Source organism: Aythya marila, assembly GCF_965140915.1.
Source record: "Aythya marila genome assembly, chromosome: 14".
Taxonomy (NCBI): Eukaryota; Metazoa; Chordata; class Aves; order Anseriformes; family Anatidae; genus Aythya; species Aythya marila.
Window position 1 is genome coordinate 13,048,662 of NC_139055.1, and position 18,321 is coordinate 13,066,982.

At 44.0% G+C, this 18,321-nt stretch overlaps 1 protein-coding gene across 1 annotated transcript in view; it reads right to left on the reverse strand.

Moving 5' to 3' along the window:
* Nucleotides 1-1,782: 1,782 nt before the first annotated feature.
* Nucleotides 1,783-18,321, reverse strand: part of GALNT10 (polypeptide N-acetylgalactosaminyltransferase 10) — a 45,562-nt gene continuing 29,023 nt past the window's right edge. The window contains exons 7-11 of the mRNA XM_082771552.1: nucleotides 13,876-13,983; nucleotides 11,532-11,753; nucleotides 10,755-10,871; nucleotides 8,535-8,684; nucleotides 1,783-7,808 (exon numbers count right to left, since the gene is read on the reverse strand). Of these exons, the coding sequence (XP_082627678.1) occupies nucleotides 7,641-7,808; nucleotides 8,535-8,684; nucleotides 10,755-10,871; nucleotides 11,532-11,753; nucleotides 13,876-13,983 (765 nt within the window). The 3' untranslated portion in view covers nucleotides 1,783-7,640. The remainder of the gene's footprint in view (nucleotides 7,809-8,534; nucleotides 8,685-10,754; nucleotides 10,872-11,531; nucleotides 11,754-13,875; nucleotides 13,984-18,321) is intronic.

Below are 18,321 nucleotides of genomic sequence, written 5' to 3' on the forward strand. Positions count from 1 at the left end.
ACTGCTCCACGGGAAGCTGGGAGCAACTGGAGGAACAAGCACCAACAGTGCCTGAACAGGTCGGTACTTACCATCAGGCTGTATTTCTGCCTGCAATCTTATCCCATGCAAATGAAACCATTCTTTTAAAATTGTTTTGCAACACCTACTGAGAGGAGAAAAAAACAAAACAACCAGAAAAATAAAAACAAACTTGCTCTTGTCACTCTCTGTTTGCTGTTTCAATGCTAACTACCTCCAGCTCAGGCTAACACAATGACATGTTTTTTTTTAGTCTTCCAAAAAAAAAAAAAAAAAAAAAAAAAGTAAATGGAGGTCTTCGTATAATTGCAGTTTATTTCAGCATATTAATCCTCATGGGAACCTCAAGATTTCACAGTCTGGTAGTCCTGAAGTAGCTTGCTGTAAAATAAACTGCTTCACAGAGACATTCTTTATTAGGTATCTATCACTAACCTGATCTAATAATTCTTTGTGGGAACTGCAATGAAGTGAGAAACAATGTTTCATAAACCCATCAGCACTGAGGCAGTTTTAGTGCCTTTGAAGCAGTAATAGCCTGCCCATCCAAGTCAGCCCCCTAATCAAATTAGGGAAACCTGCGCAGGCTTTTAAATCTTAGTTGGAGCAGCACTACCTCCTACAGATAAGTCTGCAATGTAGCTGTCATCTGGAACCTACTGTTTTAACAGCATCCATTCAAGGTTCTTGAGACAGAAATGCTACTCTCCAAAAGGTATGTGCTGCAGAAGATGCCCTGGAAAGAAGCTTTTTTTTTCTTTTTTTCTTACACCCCCTCCAGTCTTGGACTAAAAGACTGCTCCCACTGCCCAAAGAACAGAGCACAAAAAGGGCAGTGAGCTGTTGAAAGACCTCCCCTGAAAACCAAGGTGTAGGATGGATCTACCAGCAGTTGTACACAAGTTAGGCACACTGAAAAAGGAAACTGAGGGCTCCATCTTCCCCTAGGCTAGGCAATTGATGTGCAGCACTGTGCTCCCACAAGCTGCAGGAAAAGGTCTTCAGAAAAGATGCGCGTACAGGCTTGGGTGTTTTTAAAATTCCATTCTCATGGCCATTTATCATGGCAACAAACACACAAGCTGCCTTTCAGGAAAGCTTTCTGTCACTTTGAACATGTGGCTGATGACAGGCTGGGAAGGAAGTGTCCCAGGTATGGTAGCTGCTGCCCAGGTGTCAGCCCCCAGTGACTCCAGGATGGCACAGAGCACCCCCTTACACAAACTTAGCTCTTTCCACAGTTCCTCCAGCACAGTCCACATCTCCCTAGATTTCTCCTCAGGTATCCTCCTTCCCTTGTGGCTGCTGCTTTGTGTTAAACTTGGCTGAGGTGAGGTGCTGCTCCTTGGATGAGCTGCTGTTTTGGGGTGCAGTGGGGTGTTCCCCTTGGCTTCAGAGCTGCCTGGAAGCAGCTGAGGGGCAGACGGGAACTCACAGCTTCTGCCCCAAAGGCACCCCAGCTGCCTGAATCTGGTAAGTATGCCCAGCAGTGTTCAGGCATGAAAGCAGTAAACCCTGCAAATTTATAACCCAATACAAAGGGCAGCTGGGAGGGATGTTTCCCAGTGGGGCTGGAGGAAAGCAGTGCGTAACGTGGCCGGAATCCTACAGCAGAGAAATGTCAGACCAGGGTAACTAAGCTTCTTCTCATAAGAAGCAGAGAGAAGGGAAATCAATCACCAGAGCAAAACAGGCAGGAACAGTCATTTCTGCATACACAGTTTCAGAAAACACATTAAAAATTTATTTTAAATATATTATAAAAGGAAGTCCATTCAACTTTAAAAACACTAGGCATTCTATCAATGATTCCCAGTTTATGAAAGCTACTACATTAAAGTGCTACAAGTCCTTTACCACCCCCAGATATTAGGCTGTTGGTCCTAATATGCACAGAAATAAATATACACTGATTCAAGAGGCACCATCCAGTTTTACAGATAAAATGCATGCAATACAAGAAATAGACAAACTTAGACCTTATCACCAAGATTGTGGAGAATGCATTTTAAAACAAATTCCCTTCACCACCCTACAGGCTAAAGCTATTTGTTACTGTTATAACAAGGGCTAATGTTTTAGACTAATTAGCTTGATCATTTTTTTAGCAGGATTTTATTGTGGTTGAAGTTCACATTTGCTTGCTCACTAATTGGGATTAGAACTTTTTTTTTTTTTTTCCTAGAGTTGAACTAGTAGCTGTGAGACCACACAGATCCAGTATCTTTAAATAAAACTCCCAAATCCCTCACATCTGCTGGAATCATTGAAGCCTTTTGGGTAATACAGAAGCATCAAGAAAGCTCAAATGCAGTGATTAAAGCTGAGGCAGAGTTAAAAAACAGACAGGAATTTTTATTAGGATTTCCATAATCTATTGTTGCCTAGTTTCATACACATATCTCCAAGTTAAAGTGTGGCACTATAAAGGAGCAATCGAAGCAGAAGGTGAGTTTATTTCAGTCACACCTCAAACTTATTAAGGAAGTCAATCTGACTGGTTAATGAAGAATGTGAAATGAATTGACAACTGAGCACTGAACGCTGATGGAAATTTTGGATCTCAGCTTTCCCGTTCTCCACCCATCGCATCTCTCCCCTCCATTTGAACCAGGTAAAGACTTGAAACTTCTTTTAAAAATATGGACTCAATAATAAGGTGGCAAGTAAAGCACTTAAAGCTAAATCTTACACAGGTTGGGAAATTGCAGCACACAGACTCGCCTTGCTCAGGATCAAGCAATAAGCCACTGGGAAATGGAAAAGGACCTCCTGTTCCTGCCCCCCAATCCGCCTCCCCTGTTACTACATATCCTGTGAAAGGCCTTTAAACCCTACCTCCACAGACTCTGATAATAACCTAAAGCTATTCACCATTTTGTCAACAACTTGCCAATGATTTAAGAAGCTTGCCATGCTAAATAACTGTTAAATGGAAAGCCAGCTTGCTGCTTCTCAGGTAAGGACTGACTTAGGCACCATCAGGCTTTATCACAAGTAGATACACGGTAGGTGAGTGGGAACATGAACTGCAGCAGGTGGGAATGGATGGCACACTTGAATCCCCAGCTAGCAAAGCCAGACTGTTTCAGACATAACTACCAGCACTCTTTTGACTGCAAGCAAGCACGACGGGCTGACTGCTAGGGGCTGTTCTCTCCAGTCAAAACCATTCAAGTGTCTGTCCATATCCTGAAAGACAATTTAAGATATAGGCTTCTCCCTTTTAACCCAGCAGTTATGCAATTGCCCAGTATGACTTTTAGGATATATCCCTCATCTCCCCTCAGCGATGTGAGCCAGCAGAACTACTCTAATGATCCGCACCGTGTTCCTGCAGCACTGCTGGCTGGTGCTGCCATTGTGCCTTTCAGCACATTGATGTCTGAGGGCAGCAGGGAAGAGCAAAGTTTGCTGACTGGAACTTTCCACTAAAGGAAAGCAAAGCCCCGAGCACACACATTACAATAAAACAAACCAGGAAGAAAGATAAGGGGAGAAATTGCTTTCTTGCTACTTCTGTATTAAAGATTTGAACACACCCTTTAAAGGTTTCTCAGTGACGGAAGGTGTCGACCGTCTGTAAGACGCTTCTGCCAGAGATTTGATGTGTCCTTGGGACTATTTGTGATTTCTGATTTGGCTACTTAGAACACAAAAAGCAGGACCTTGCATGCCAGTGAAATGTGTCAGCCTTCGCCATGAGGTGAAACATCCAGCAGCTAACTGAAACATGCTCTGGTCTAGCTTTAGTCATCACAGCGTACCAAAAGGAAGCTGCCACTCTTTCCAACTCTTCCTATGAGGAGAGACACCATCTGTCCTACCGCCCCCAAGTCATTAATGACATCAGTTTAACAGAGGAAACTCAGGAGCTTCTGAATTACTGTCATCCACACAAATTTTGCACTTGGAGTTAAACATTTTAAAAAAAGCACACACACACAAACACTGCACGAGTCAAGCTTTCTCATACATCCTTAACCCCCCCAACCCTTTCCCCTCTTCTCTCTTGTCCAGCAAGGCACTAGGAAATGGTTCAAGTTTAAGCATTTGCTGTACATTTACATTTTAAAAGGCACATCTTTATTTTAATGATGCTGTATTCCCCCATTCGGTAAGGGTCACACTTTCTTCTATTATGCTGTGGAAAGGAAAGTTAAATGCCCAGGCATGAAAAAGGGCACCTTGCACATATGAGGTCCCCAAACCTATTACTGTCTGTAGACCTTAGAGATTAGCACCTGTATAAACCAAGAAATTCAAGAGCAAATCAAAGTATTATTATGCGACATAACACACATCCAGGGATCCCACTCTCGTCTGGGACTCTGATATTTAAAAGCAGCAGAATTTATGCAGCCATGGAGTGAGGGTTTGTTTGAATATTTCTGGGGGAAAATGGAAAGCATTTATTTTGCATTAGATAATCACTGGTATTTAATCTCCAGTCTTGACTTGCATGCAGATATGAATATTTGCTTACGTATTCATGCTTTAGCAATTTTGCTTACAAATAACCAAAGGTAATTGGAATAATTAACCAGTTTGCCCAGCAAAGGCTCGATTAAAAGATGTAGACTGTGAAATACAGCTTCTATTTCTCAATCAGCGAATGGTTGGCTATATTAAGTCTTCTCATTAGTCAGCAAAGCCTCTAGGGTATTGAAACTTTTAATTGATGTAAATAAATTAACAGCTCAAAGCACAGTGAGCCAGTCAGAAGTGTACAGAATTTGTGGGGTACTTACAAATTCAGATGGCAAGCCTTGAGAAAACAGATGAGATCAACCACACTGTGAAGGACCCAGTGGGACCAGTCACCCCACAGCTCCAGTTTCCTCGTACTGGTGGTTGGTTGTCAAGCAGGAAACGCCTCAACAATCCCTAACCTTTTGGTGCATACTACTAAGAGCTGTCCTTTCTCACCAAATTAAGATCACTCTGTGGTAAAAGACCTGCTTGTTACTATAGTTCTCTCTGAAGCAAGCATCCAGCAAGCTAACCAGCTAGGACTCGAAGCTCTCTTTGCAAGGTGAGCCCAAGTACAAAGCAAGCCATGCATTTTAGAAACAGAAACTAATCCTCTTGTTAGAAAACTAAGCCACAGAAAGCTGCAAGCTGCAATCAGAATGCCCTATGTCCATGTATATCACTTGCTGATTGTGTTCCAATTATATATATATAAAAAAATTGCACTGCTCATGGACAAACAGCTTCTTGTTCCACAGGTACTAAAACATTCATAAAGACACCTAGTCAGGCCATGTAGCGATCCACAGTCAACATTACTAGGCTAACGAGAGCATTAATAACTTAAGGAGAGCAAGTTGGACACAAAGCACTGGGAAGTGGTGCTCTCTCCCATAGAAATGAAAAGGGATCCTAATGACAGACAGATCGTAGGTACTGAGAACAAACAACACTGACACTGGTCTCAATTCCATTGCAATACTGCTGCAGAACTGTCACAGGGAAAGCCTAGAGCCTTTTCCCTTTCTTCACTCCCAAAACGTTAGACACTAATACATTTGGCAACCCCAGTCCCAGCTGCAATGCAATGCCCATTTCCCCCTGCTCTGTAACAGCATGAACCAGGTGAATTGGCAGCACAGGTCAGATACAGCTTCATCTGGGAGGATACAAAGGTGGAAATGATTTTGACCTCACAGTCAATACATCAGACTCGAGCACTAGAGATGCAGGTAGCCGTGCCCTAGCCTGCTCCCAGTTTACAGACAGCACTGCGAGGCCTCAAAGACATCTAAAACACAGGTAGTGGCCCTACAGCTGGCAACAGGAGAAAGGGCTTCTTGTGGAGCTCTGCAAAGGTGGGAGCCAGCCTGACCAATTCTTGACACTAGGCAAAAATCCTGATTTCACAGAAAAGAAATGTCAGAGCAGAGCTTCCCTGCCCCAACGAGGAGGGCAGGTCCATTAACCGTGTTTATCTAGAGTCCCAACGGGGTACACTGCTCTTGCCCTGAGCGATTCAGCCTTTCACTCCTGGAGGCGACTGTACACAACCTCTTGCTGCAACATTACTGAAAGGACGATTGGACAAACTGTGGAGCTGGATGATTATTGGAAAAGGCCTAGTTGCATTGATTTAGGAAGCATCTTTACAAAAGGTTAACTGCACCATCATTCACAGCTTTTGCTAGAAAATGTCACTGCTGCCTTCAATATAAGTTAACTGAATTATTAAATGTTTTCACAACAACTTCGTTTTAAACCAGTGTTTTGTTCCATTTTTTTAAACACTCACTTTTAGATAGACTTGAAACCGATGGTCCTCTGTTCATCCTTCAGTGTCAGCACCTTCTTTTTCCAGCTTCTGGGATGAGATAATTCTCTTTCAGTGTCTGGTCGATCCCACAGCCCAACCACAAGGGTAATACCTTGTGCTGCAACCTGACTACACAAGGACAGGGTACCAGTGAAACCAGCCCCTTGATCCCACACCTCTGCTTAAGCACACAGATCTCCTGTCACAGTGAGCTGTACAGAAAGGGAGAGAGAGATTAAGAGCATGCTCCCCCAAACCTACACCACCACTGACCACAGGACTCATCACTGGAATAAATTACATACAGACTGATGAATAAGTGGATACAAAACAATGGCTAATCCCAGCCTTGACTCAATTATCCTGAATTAATCCGCTCACACCACCTAATTAAGTTAGCCTCTAAAGGAAAAAATAAAGTTGCCTTCGTGTTTAATTCTGAGAAACTCTGGAGGTGTCCATGCTAAAAAGATGTGGTATAAGAGGTGAATTTGATATCCAAAGGCTCCTAATAAAACCCTTAACCTGTAAGAACTGTGCTCACTTAAAAACTCTCTACTAATCTTTCACCTTGAGGATTCAACAGTGAATGACAAACTGACTGTAAAGTGAATGGAGCAGAAACCCAGATTCCTCATCGCTAATAACCATGGTGATAACCCCAACACTTGGCTGCATTTCCTCTAGAGCTCATTCCTTTATCACAGCTATCATTGGGAAAGTAATAACAGCCAACCTGTTTGAAATATATTTTGGTTTAAGGCAAAAAAAAAAAATCATTTCGTTTTACATTTTGATGTCTTTTTTTTTTTTTTTTTAATGTCTATGACATCAGAGGATTAAATTTTGTGTTCAAGATTTTACTTAGATGGATTTTGGAAGATAAAGCACCTAAGCGGGAATGCTTCAGCAGGTTGCATAGCAGCTACATAAAGTACGGTACTTTGAGGGTCCTGAAGAAAAAAAAATCATTTAATGCCAGACCTAGATGGGAAATAAAACAAAAACAAAAACAAAAAAAAAAAAAAAAAAAAAAAAGCAGTTGGAATCAACATTCAGACTCCTCTAAAAACAGAGTTTCTATTCCAGTCTCAGCACAGAAATGGCTCCGGCAAAGCCTTGAGAATTCCACCATGCCCAGAAGAGAAGGATGCAGCATCTTCACAATAAAGACTGGCCTGCTAGTTTACCTTCTCCTGAGATTCTCCCTTTTACCTTCATTAACTGTTAAAAAAAAGTATCCTTAAAAAAATTTTTCGTAACCCTCCCCAGTAAAAACTATAATTGTAAAATATATATATATATGTATATATATATACAGTCAGTCTTTTTAAAGATCAAGGTTTCTGTTAAATTTTTCCAAGACGGTTGAGTTTGTATGTTCAAATATCCACTGCTGTGTTGGAGACGAGGGGTTGCAGCTGTTCATAAAGATCTTTCGATCACTCTCACTGCAGTCCATACAGCTGCTGCTTACTGGGTGGTACAGGGTCTTGTCCTGGAGAAGAGAAATTTCAGGTGAGGGCACTAAGCAGAGAAGCAGAGCTGTTTTAAAACTGACTGAAAGAAGTCTTAAAAACTAAGGCAAGCCGTTTTGTCACTTGAATGTATCTGAAGAAGTTCCAAGCTTAACTGGTGGGTAGGTAGCACTCCCATTTCCACCCCCTCCCTTGCTGCAGTACTGAACCCAATCCTCCCACCTGCACTAGGAAGGTCCAAAGCTATTGCTGAGAGCAGGTGCTCCAGCACCAGGCTCTCTTCCTGCTGCAGCACTGTGCGTGCAGATTGCAAGGGCTAGGACAGGGCATTTCATCAAGAATGTGCTTACCTGTTTGCAACAAAAGCATTGCTTAGCAGGAGGATGAATAAACCCTTATCTACTTTTGGCGTGACCTCCTAGTGCTCAGAAGAAGCCAGTAAACGCAGCACACTCCTTTGCAAACTGGTTTTGCAAGGGTGTTGCATCACCTCCCCGCCAGCCCTGGACAGGACTGCACGGACAATGCCCTTTTGCTTAGCAAGCCCTGGAGAAGCTGCGCTCACCGTTCCTAACCCATGAAGCAGGGCAGTCAGCTCTTTCTGATCAAGGGTAATTAATGGCACAGTGACTGAGAGATGAATAAAACACGGGTGGTGACATCTGAAGGAAACTCAGGTGCCTACAGGCAACTTGCCACCTTAATGAACGCACACGCGTGTGCACGCGCGCACAGCACACACTCACTCTTCTGTATCTCCAGAGCTGGTTCCCCTTCATCCCATGGCAGTCGTAGAGGGTCACAGGGCTGCTGTGGGAAATGGCATCAAAACAAAATTTCTTGGTATGCTGAGGGTCCCCGGGACGGATGTCTTCTCTCCAGCTGAAGGTGAATACCTGCTAGGACAAAACAGACCCTCAGGACGGCAGGTACTGGGCACAGCGCTTCCACCAGCACTACGACATCGCCTTCTTTGCCCACAGAGCGGGGACTGCTTCAAGGAAAGGACAAAACTATCCTGGAGAAAAACTGCTTCCCCCTCTGGGGACAGGGACTGCTGACTAGGGGGATCCGTAAGAGCTGCCCCGCGGCCTGCCGCGCAGCATGCTCAATGAGGCTGTGCTGCTGCACACAGCCATGCTAGTTAGCTTGGGTACTAATAGCAGCCTTGAATGTCTCTGCAATGCAGACATACATCATGGATTAAGTGAGCAGCTGACCAATTACAGCACTTCGCAGCTAGCAAAAAAAAAAAAAAAAAAAAAAAAAAGGGAGAGCTACAGGAGCTCTGAGTTAACACCAGCAGTAAATATCCAAGTCTGCACAGGCAGCCTGCAGTCACCTTGAGAACAGTTTGCCCCGTGCCTTCTGGTACCAGACATCAGGAGGTCCACAGCCTCCCACCCCAGCTCACAGGAGCTTTGGAAGGGTAAATGCTAGGGCAGTGCTTCCTGGTGCTCTCTTCTACTGACCCTGCACTGACTCAGTCCTTCCAGACCTCTTTTTGCTGGGGTGAAGTGAAAGGAGGGATACCAAGGAAAAGAAAAGGTTTTAGCTCTAGTGACTAAGCATAACCTATCAAATGCCTGGCAAAATCATGGCTTTAATGAAAGCTGCTGGATGCCAGCACATCTTTAATCTATAGTGTTGGAACATGGGGGAACTGTCGGTGGATGTACCATGCTCGGCTCCCCTGGCACTTGCTTTCAGCCACAGCTTGAAATAGGAGCACGGTCTAGCTGCATCTTACGATGATCACGGCTTTGCTTATCACATATGCTTTAAGCATTGTAAAGCTGAATCTCACAAGAGATAACAGACATGTTTAAATGCAGGTGCTGCTGTGAAGCTTCTGCTTCCTACTCTGACAGAACAGTGTCTCTGGCAAGGGTGCAAGCAACCCCTGTGACTGGCACCAGCCAAGGTGGAGCTGCAGGGCTGCTGGGCAGCATGTCCTCCCTCAGTCCCCATGGGGAAGGGGCTCTTCTGGGGGCTCCTTTTGGACCCAGGTGAGGGAATGGCTCTCTCTTCAGAGAGAGGATTTTGTGGGACAGTAAGAAAGACCAGTAATGCGCAGTGCTACTACTTGAAGCAGTGTGGCCAAAACCTTTGGCACAAAGAAGCTGCTTTGCTCCTGTCTCCCTTTAAGCCTCTCTTGTGAGAGAAATTACCATAATCGTTTAGGTTCAAGGCAACACAAAAACCCCAAACGCATTCTCCTCCTCAATGTAAGCCAACACTAATTGTTTAAGATCCTCTTGACACAACAGAGGCTTAGTTTTGGATCGTGCCCGAGTAAATTGGTTTCTAGTTTTCATGCATCAAAATTGATATGCAGCAACACGTTATCTCCTAGTACTGAAGCCATTCCCACGAAGAGTTACGCATGGCTCTGTAATAGAGGCATTGTTTTCTTGATCTTTTCTCAGCTCAGCTACTACACTTTAGACAAACTAATATTTCCCTCCCTTCTGCTACAATAAAGCTGTCGTTTCTGGCACCTTATATGTCGAGAGGGTGAATCTATAGCCCGACTGGTTTCATCTCTCTCCAGCAACGGCTGGGTGTTTATAATGTATTTGCCTCCTGTCAGGAGGATGATAGTGAGTGGTTATTGAATGCTCCTGCAGCTTTATTAATATGCATGATGCTCCTCTATCACTTCTTTCAGCACAACCTTTGAAGTTAATATTCACTTTGTTACATATTACAGCTGCCTTGTTACCGGTTTCTTTTATTATTTTGGCATATTGTTTTCTTGTGCTTTCTTTTGTTTACTCCGAGAACTTCAAAGCGGAGGTAAAAGCCCTGCACAGTCTGCCAGGCTCCAGACCCTGCCACAAGCAAAAATGCCACATCGGGCTACCAAGCCCATCAAGTGAAATCAGCATTTGAGTCTTGGGGTGCACAGCACCCTCTGCTCACCTGACAGAGTTCTGCAAACGCCTTGCTTCTCAAACCGTTACCTGCACGTTGTTCCATGCTGCCTCTCCTCTGTCCTTCACGCAGCTTTCCAGCCTCAGTGGGGATCCCAGGGCTCCATGCTTGGTATCCACACACAGCCCAGTTCCTACATTGCGAATCTGAAACAGCAAATTAGTCGCTGAATCTCCTGCTCTTATCAAGTGACAGCCAAAAGAAAAGAAGACTTAAACTGCCTCAAATAGTGGCAGTATTTGTATGGAAACAGTTTTACGATTCCTCGTTTAACTATATATCTGAGCTGGCAGATAGCAGCTAGAAGAAAGCACAGGAGCTCAAAATGGGACCCACTGCCAGCTGTAAAATAACCTGCAGGACACAGCAAAAACCATTTGCTATACAACTGCAGAGCCTGCTGTGCTGTGTACAACAATCCAATACTTCACTCCTGAGATGCCTCTTCCCCCAGAACACAGCGGACTTTCAAACCAGGGATGACTTTCCTGGCTTTCAGATGGGAAAACCAACGAGCAGAGCAGCTCAGAACAGTTGTGTAGCCCTTTGGAAATACAAGATTTCTACTATTGCTCAGCTGCCTCCTATTCCTAGTTCTCCCCGTTGGCGTGTTTTGCCTTTTACTAAATACATAACATGCAGACCGAGCCAAGACTCCTTTTCTATTTATTTTTCTATTTCTGCACTAATAGAAACTGTTGTCTCACTGCTTTCATTGAGCAGGCCAACACAACGTTATGGGAATGCTGGTCTTTGAAATGCTTTGAGCCTGTTTGCCCACTGCCGACTTCAGACCCCAAACTTGCCTCTCCCCAGGCAGCTGCTGGAGGCTCCACCGGTGGGTAAAACTTGGGCAAGTCCCACGCCACCTCGCTCATGAACCATTTGAAGCTCTTGCAGTTCAGGTTGTTGCGGAGCTCCTTCTGAGCCGTGACGTCCCCTGCAGAAAGGTGCCGGTACTCGGGCCTGCGCTGGTAGATGTACTCTGCGTACTCATCCATCCACACCTCGGCCACCCGCTTCAGGTTCTGTGGGGGCAACAGCCATGTGGGAAAACCAAGGGGAAAAAAAAAACAGATGAGAGATCTCTGTACAAACCATCAACATTAGCATTCAGAACAGCTCCCCTGTTTTTGCTCAGGAAGGATTTTCATTCACATCCACTCTTTCTCTCCAGCTTTAGGAGAGAGATTATTTTTATTATTCTCTAGTTCCAGGGGACTTTTAGAAAGATATTTTCAGCTGAGGTCAAAACAGAATCCTGGCACTTGGCCATTATATCTAGTTCCTTGTGGCTAAGAAAAACAACATTAATCAAAAGTTGGTTTTCTATTTTATTTTTCAGAATAAAAAAAAAAAAGCAACTCAGAGAATGATGCTGGTAAATACCACTGGCCATTCAAAGGTCCCTGACAAAAAGCTTCTTTCTTATATCTTTCCTATTGTATTTTATATTCACCTAGGAATGGGATTTGTACTACTCCCTTCTGGAAAGCTTCAGTTCACAATATTCTTACCACTCTTTTTTGGTTTCCTTGTGTAAAAAGCTGTTTAAGAGAAACTCTGAGATACGGTAGGAATACACAACTTTCAGGGTATGACCACTGAGAACAGAAGCAAAGGGTTTACTCCCTGGCAGCAGAATACTTCACATTGATCTGCACAGCAGTCTCACAAAACCAAATATCCCCCCCAGATCATGCCTGTCACATCAGTGTTAACTCCAGCTTTGTACTGGCTCTGCAGTGAGACTTCTTTTCTTCTGGGAAAAATACAGATAACTGCACATGCTGAATTCGTGTATCACTGTAATGCTACACCCTAAAACACCACCCTAATCGACTGAGCAAATCCATCCCAGCAATGAACACACACTACCCTCCAGAGTCAGCCCTGCTGCTTGCCATCAGGCACCCAGCAGACTGTCGGACCTTGTAGTGCTCTCTGGCAGCACCAGGGATGCTCCTGGTGCCACACAGAAACGTGACGTGTTCAGTCACGACTTCAGCGACCCAACAGCACTGATCACCTCGCTTGGAGGCAGTCAGTCCAGCAGTGGTCACCCACTGCCAAAATAAATTCGGGTGTTAAGAACGAGCAGCGTGCCGACCCTGCCCCAAGCGCGGCCTACACAAAACAAGAGCACGCATTCACCTCAAGGTGACTTTTATAATCTTAGATGACAAGAAACAGCCTTCCCTGCACCTGTCCACCATTTCCTTCCAGCACTGTGGGGGTACGCAAGAGACAAATACTGAATCAGAAGAAATATAGCTCCTTCCTGAAGAGATGGCACAGACAGGAGAGCGCTCTGTCCCTCTGACAGGTCATTGCTGGGCTGGGTAATAAAGTCAAATCTGTAACTAGGACAATGCTATTACACTGAGAAACATTTTAACACCGTGCAAGCTGTAAGACTGCACGACAGCAGGGTACCTTCTTGTGGTTTATAGTTTTGCAGCCTTCCTGCTCCTATGATTTTTCTTCTCCCCACCAGAGGGCAATGCAATCCCTTCTCAATTTGAGAAATTAATTGGACAAAGCTACTGCACAATAAGCAAAGGCTCTTTCCTCTTTGGGGTACATTAGATTAAAAAATAAGATGGCACAGAACTTCCATTGCAGAGAATTACAGCTTGCTCATTCAGTGGTCTGTGATGCTTGAAACCGAGAGGTCTTTCAATCACCGAAACACAATCAGCACGCTGAAGCCTGCTGCTCTTGGAGAGCACAACTAAAATGACTGAATTATTATACAAATAAAACTGTACCTTGTTTTTTTATTGGTGATTCCATACCAAGTGCCTGATTGCAAAGCTCCTTCTCAACACCTAGCAATAGCTGGTATTTTGAGCACGGAGCTGTCTGTACGTGTCTGTAGCTCCCCTAGACTCTCTTCCCTTTGTGCTAGACATCCTCCTCTGCAACAACTGCTCCGTTTGACCCCCGTATGAGTACAATTTGTGTACTACAAGCCTCAATTTTCCTCCCATTGTGGGGTAACAGAAGACAATAGCACAGCCACATTGCGAATGGACATCTTTTGTAGCTTGAGATGGAGAAAGTAGAAGAGCTTTTGCTTTGCAAAACCTTCCAAGAGGCTGCTGTCTGATCACATGCAGGGTGAGGGGGAACATCGCTGCCACTTACTCTTGCCAGGCTGACTCCTGTTGGAACCTTGTAAGGAACATATTTCCTGTAGATATGGCCAACTCTAGAGCAAGGGATGTCCTCCATACGACCCCCACACATCCATACCTGTGAAACAGCAGAGATGGATTCACTCTTGGTTATATGGAGAAAAAGAGAAGAAAGACTTTCAAGTTATGAAAAAGCTTAACCCAGATTTTTTTTTTTAACTTTAAAGTACACACTCTCTGAAATATCCTCCCTCCTTGCTTTAGTCTCAAATCCTATAACTACGTGATTAGAACCATGCAAGCCCTGATTTAGTGCAAGTACTATCAAGCCCAATGGCTAAACAGTTTAATTTTGCATTTCTTAGAGGAAAGAACAGAAAATAATCCAGAGAACAGCACACTTTCAATTGACATATGTTATTACAGCAATAGCGATCATAATAATTAAACTGGACTGCCATATAAGATCCTGGGTTTAGACTGTTTATAAAGGAGGCCATATATATAGTACAGGTCAGGTCTTATGCAAAATGCTCCGGGGAATTCATGAGCCCGCTCCAGTGCCAGAAAGCAGTAAAGACCTGCTACTTTTCCTGGTGGTTATCACTGCAAAGTCTGGGATATCACTCTTATGGTTTTATTGCTGACAGGCACTCATTGCTCTTGCAACCTTACAATTAAGCATAAATCCCTTCCTGGTAAAAACATAGTTTGCCTTAAAAAAAAAGTCTTCAGAAAGTCAGTGAAACACACCGCTAGTTAAAGATGACTACCTTGAGGCTTGATTAATGTCTGGATTACACCCAGATGTTTCCTTCCCCATCTGGGAAGACTTCACTTTCTGCAACAACTTTCTGTTATTCCTTATTTATAGCCTGGGTGTAGTCATTTTGCCCAAACAAGTGAAACCAAAGGAGACATTTCTGCAGCAGCTCATCTGCTCCATTAGGTTTAAGAAATATATCGATACGTGCTTCCCAGAGATACCTAATCAATAGTGAAAAGTACTCTTCGCTATTCAAGCTAAATGCTTTTCTAAATTCTTGAAGCATGACATTGAATGGCCTTCGTTTTGTCCCTAGATCTTGTGTTAATGCCCCCAAGGCAGCAGTATTAAAGAAGGCCTGCTGGTGCTGCAAGCTGATGCAGAGCTCTTGAGCTCTCCATTCACTGTGGCTAATTTGAGCCACCACAGTTCACCGTACGATGAGCTTAGTCAACAGCTTCACACATAGCAGGCAATTCTATTAATATTCCACGGTGACAATATTAAATACTTAGCTCGGCAGAGAAATATTTGGCCAAGGCTGCTGCATAATTATTAGCTCTGACACTAAAGTCCTCTGGAGTTTCAGCTCTGTCTACTGGCCCTAATAATTACAGTCATTTGCTGACTGTGTATAACTTAATGGAGGTTGGTTGCTCTCAGTTAGTGGAATATTTTTCACAGACAACTTCTAAAGTTCAAGGTACTTAATTACATGCCGTTACGGCGAGAGAGAGACAAGAAGAAAGTTGACAAACACTCCTACAGAATTTCATTCCTTTTGTCCCTGCTGTGTCTTAAGAGTCTGGTGCAGAAGAGATGAATATAAAAAAAGGAACTTGCACTCGGCTTCTGTGAAGTTTCTTGTTGAATTAGAAATGTTTCCTATTCTCTGTCTGCTGTGCTTTTTTACTACAGAGAGCCACGATGTGATTTCACCACTAGGAAATTAACAGGTAGACCGAGAAAAGAATAGTTTGAGATGTTTTTTTTTGTTTGTTTGTTTGTTTCTACGATAGAGGGTTTGTACAAAGCTGTAAGAGCTGCAACAGATCTGTCCAGAACCTGGGAACTATAAAAAAAAAAACCTGCAGGAACAGCTGAAAAGCCTAGAGCTCAGATGCACAGGCAGAAACACCCCTCACCAACCTGTATATCACATCGTACGCTGCACTAGCACCAAGTAAGCCCTGTTGGTTCACAACCAGCTGTGTTTTAGGGTAAAGCAATCCTGAACGAAAACACCAGCTTGTTAGCCCTGCTGCCTGCCCAAACGTTGTATGGCACACTGGGATGAAGGGGTACGGGAGGCTAGACAGAGCGATGAGATGTGGGGCCAAGAGCTCCTTGCTGGTACAAAAAGACTCCAGGCACACAGGAAGACACTACATAAACCCATGTAATGACATGATAAGAAAAGCCACTCGACTGACTTACTGCATAAGTAAAATCTACGATCAGTTTTACATGCTCCTTTCCTAATCATGCCTTACAATATTTACTCCCCAGTGATGCTGCAACACCGCTGTGTGGAGCCAGCAGAAGGCTTCTTAATTCCTGCTAGCAGACCTCCGCGACCCTTTCCAGGTACTTTGCCAACTCAGTGCTTTTTTAATATTGTCTCATGCTGCAAGTGACAGTGTGGCACTTGCAGTACAAATCTAATTTTAAAAGCACGCTTTCCATTCATTCATTGCTGCTTTGATTTATTTTATTAGCGAGCTTCTTTGTGCGGTGACAGAACTCATTACAACCTCCATAAAGACAATTACCAGCCCTTATCTATAAAACTGGAAGAAAGGAGAGAGGGGAAGAGTGTGACGTGTATCAGTAAAACACAGCTAACAAAAGCATTAGAAAGTTAAAGGTCAGGGGAATCACATTCGAGGGCCTGTCAAGGAATAACTGCTAGCGAAGCAAACCCGAAATAGCTGCGCGTTAGCTGAGAGAACACTTCCACTCGGCTGGCAATATTTGGTTGTTTTTAAACAAGGCCACAGTTCACAGGCATGACACATCAGAACTTACACTGCTAAAAATACAGCGCTGCCAAACAGCTGAAACGGCGCTGCTCTGGGGGGAGCTCCTGGTGCCTCTGCTCTAACACTGCCTGCCACTTACTGCATCCTCCTTAAGCCAGGGAGCCAGTTGCTTTTCTTTTTTCCTTTCTTTTTTTTTTTTTTTTTTTTTTTTTGGTTGCTGTTTTATAGAAGGGTGAGCTGGTGCCTAACCTCACTAGCTGACATGACAGCAAACATCAGAGCCTGAACTTGATGCACTTAATTCCAAACAACAATTTACTGGAACGCTGCAAGAACAAGAATTAAAGCTGGTCCGGCAGGCTGGGCTTTACAAAATGATCTAATCAGATCTCATTAGGAGAGAGCAGGAAATCTCTCTTCCTCCCCAGGCACAATTTCACCAATCTACATTTTGAGATAGGAACCTAGCAGCTGACAGATCTGCTGGAATTAACCGAAAACCCGGCTATAGTGAGGTCAGTGGAAATACTGCAGCAGATTTCTCTATGGCTACAATCTCTCCCTGATCATTAAAGCATATACAGGAAAAGTGAATAACACAGGTGGTATTATTTCAGTCTTCTCAGTGGCCTGGAGAGCCATAACTCCATATTCATAAAGTGACTCAAGAGCCTTTGACTTAGCTATGAAAGCAGAAGATAACACGGCACCTATTCTCTACATGGGAATGTTATTCTGATCCAATTCCCGTTCTGCCATTTCAGAAAACAATAACACGTAAGACAGCTAAACCTCTCCTCTCAAACACACAATACAATACCACGATTGGTGTGTGAACACAAATTATCCGGGTGTACAAGGTTTATGGTTTCCAGAGACTGCAGCACGGTGAGCCAATGCTTCCCAAGACAGGAAGAAAAAAAACACAAAAGCACACACACACAAAAGAGTGAGTCAAGCCTTGAAAAGAAAGCTGCTTCTGCGAGGCACAACAAATATAAAGCGCATGGGGTGGATCAATGGAGAGAAGCTGGCTGGGTGTCTGAGCATACACTGAAAGGTGGGAAGAAAAGGACACAGAGCAGAAGCCAAGGGGGTTCTCTGCGTAACGAAGTAAGTGAGAGGATGAAAGCAAGGGCAAACAGTAATTCAGGAAAATTGTAATTCTTTGCATTGTAAGCATCAGCTGCCATTACAGCTGGGACTCACGGCTCTATAAAAGATTGAGGTGACTAAAGAGGCGTTGGGATCTGTGTGTTTGCACAATACACACCAGCACGGCTCCTCCTTATTGTCTGGAGCATTTTCCAATAATTGCATTTCACAGGGGGACAGGGGTGTGTGCATGCCCATTTTCCTGCTGGTGCTTGGTGGAAGGCTACTCTGAAATCTGACCTAAGCAGTTAGGGTGAACAGAGAGCAAAAATTCTAGTTGACAGTCTGAAACTGATCTCTGCATCAATGGGATAGGAAGGGAAAAAGAAGCCACCCTTCACTGCAGCTGAGTGCCTTAGAGTTAAGCAGGATGTGCTGCTCAAAAAAAGAAAAAGCAAAATGCCAGGCCTGTTTCAGTGTGGGCAAACGTGAGCTGCTGGGAAGCAGCACCAGTATGTGCCTGGAATAAGCAGCAAAGGCCCCAGTCAGCACTAACTTCAGTGACACAACCAGAAATGTTGTCAGAAGTGACCACTGAACAGAGAAACTAGAG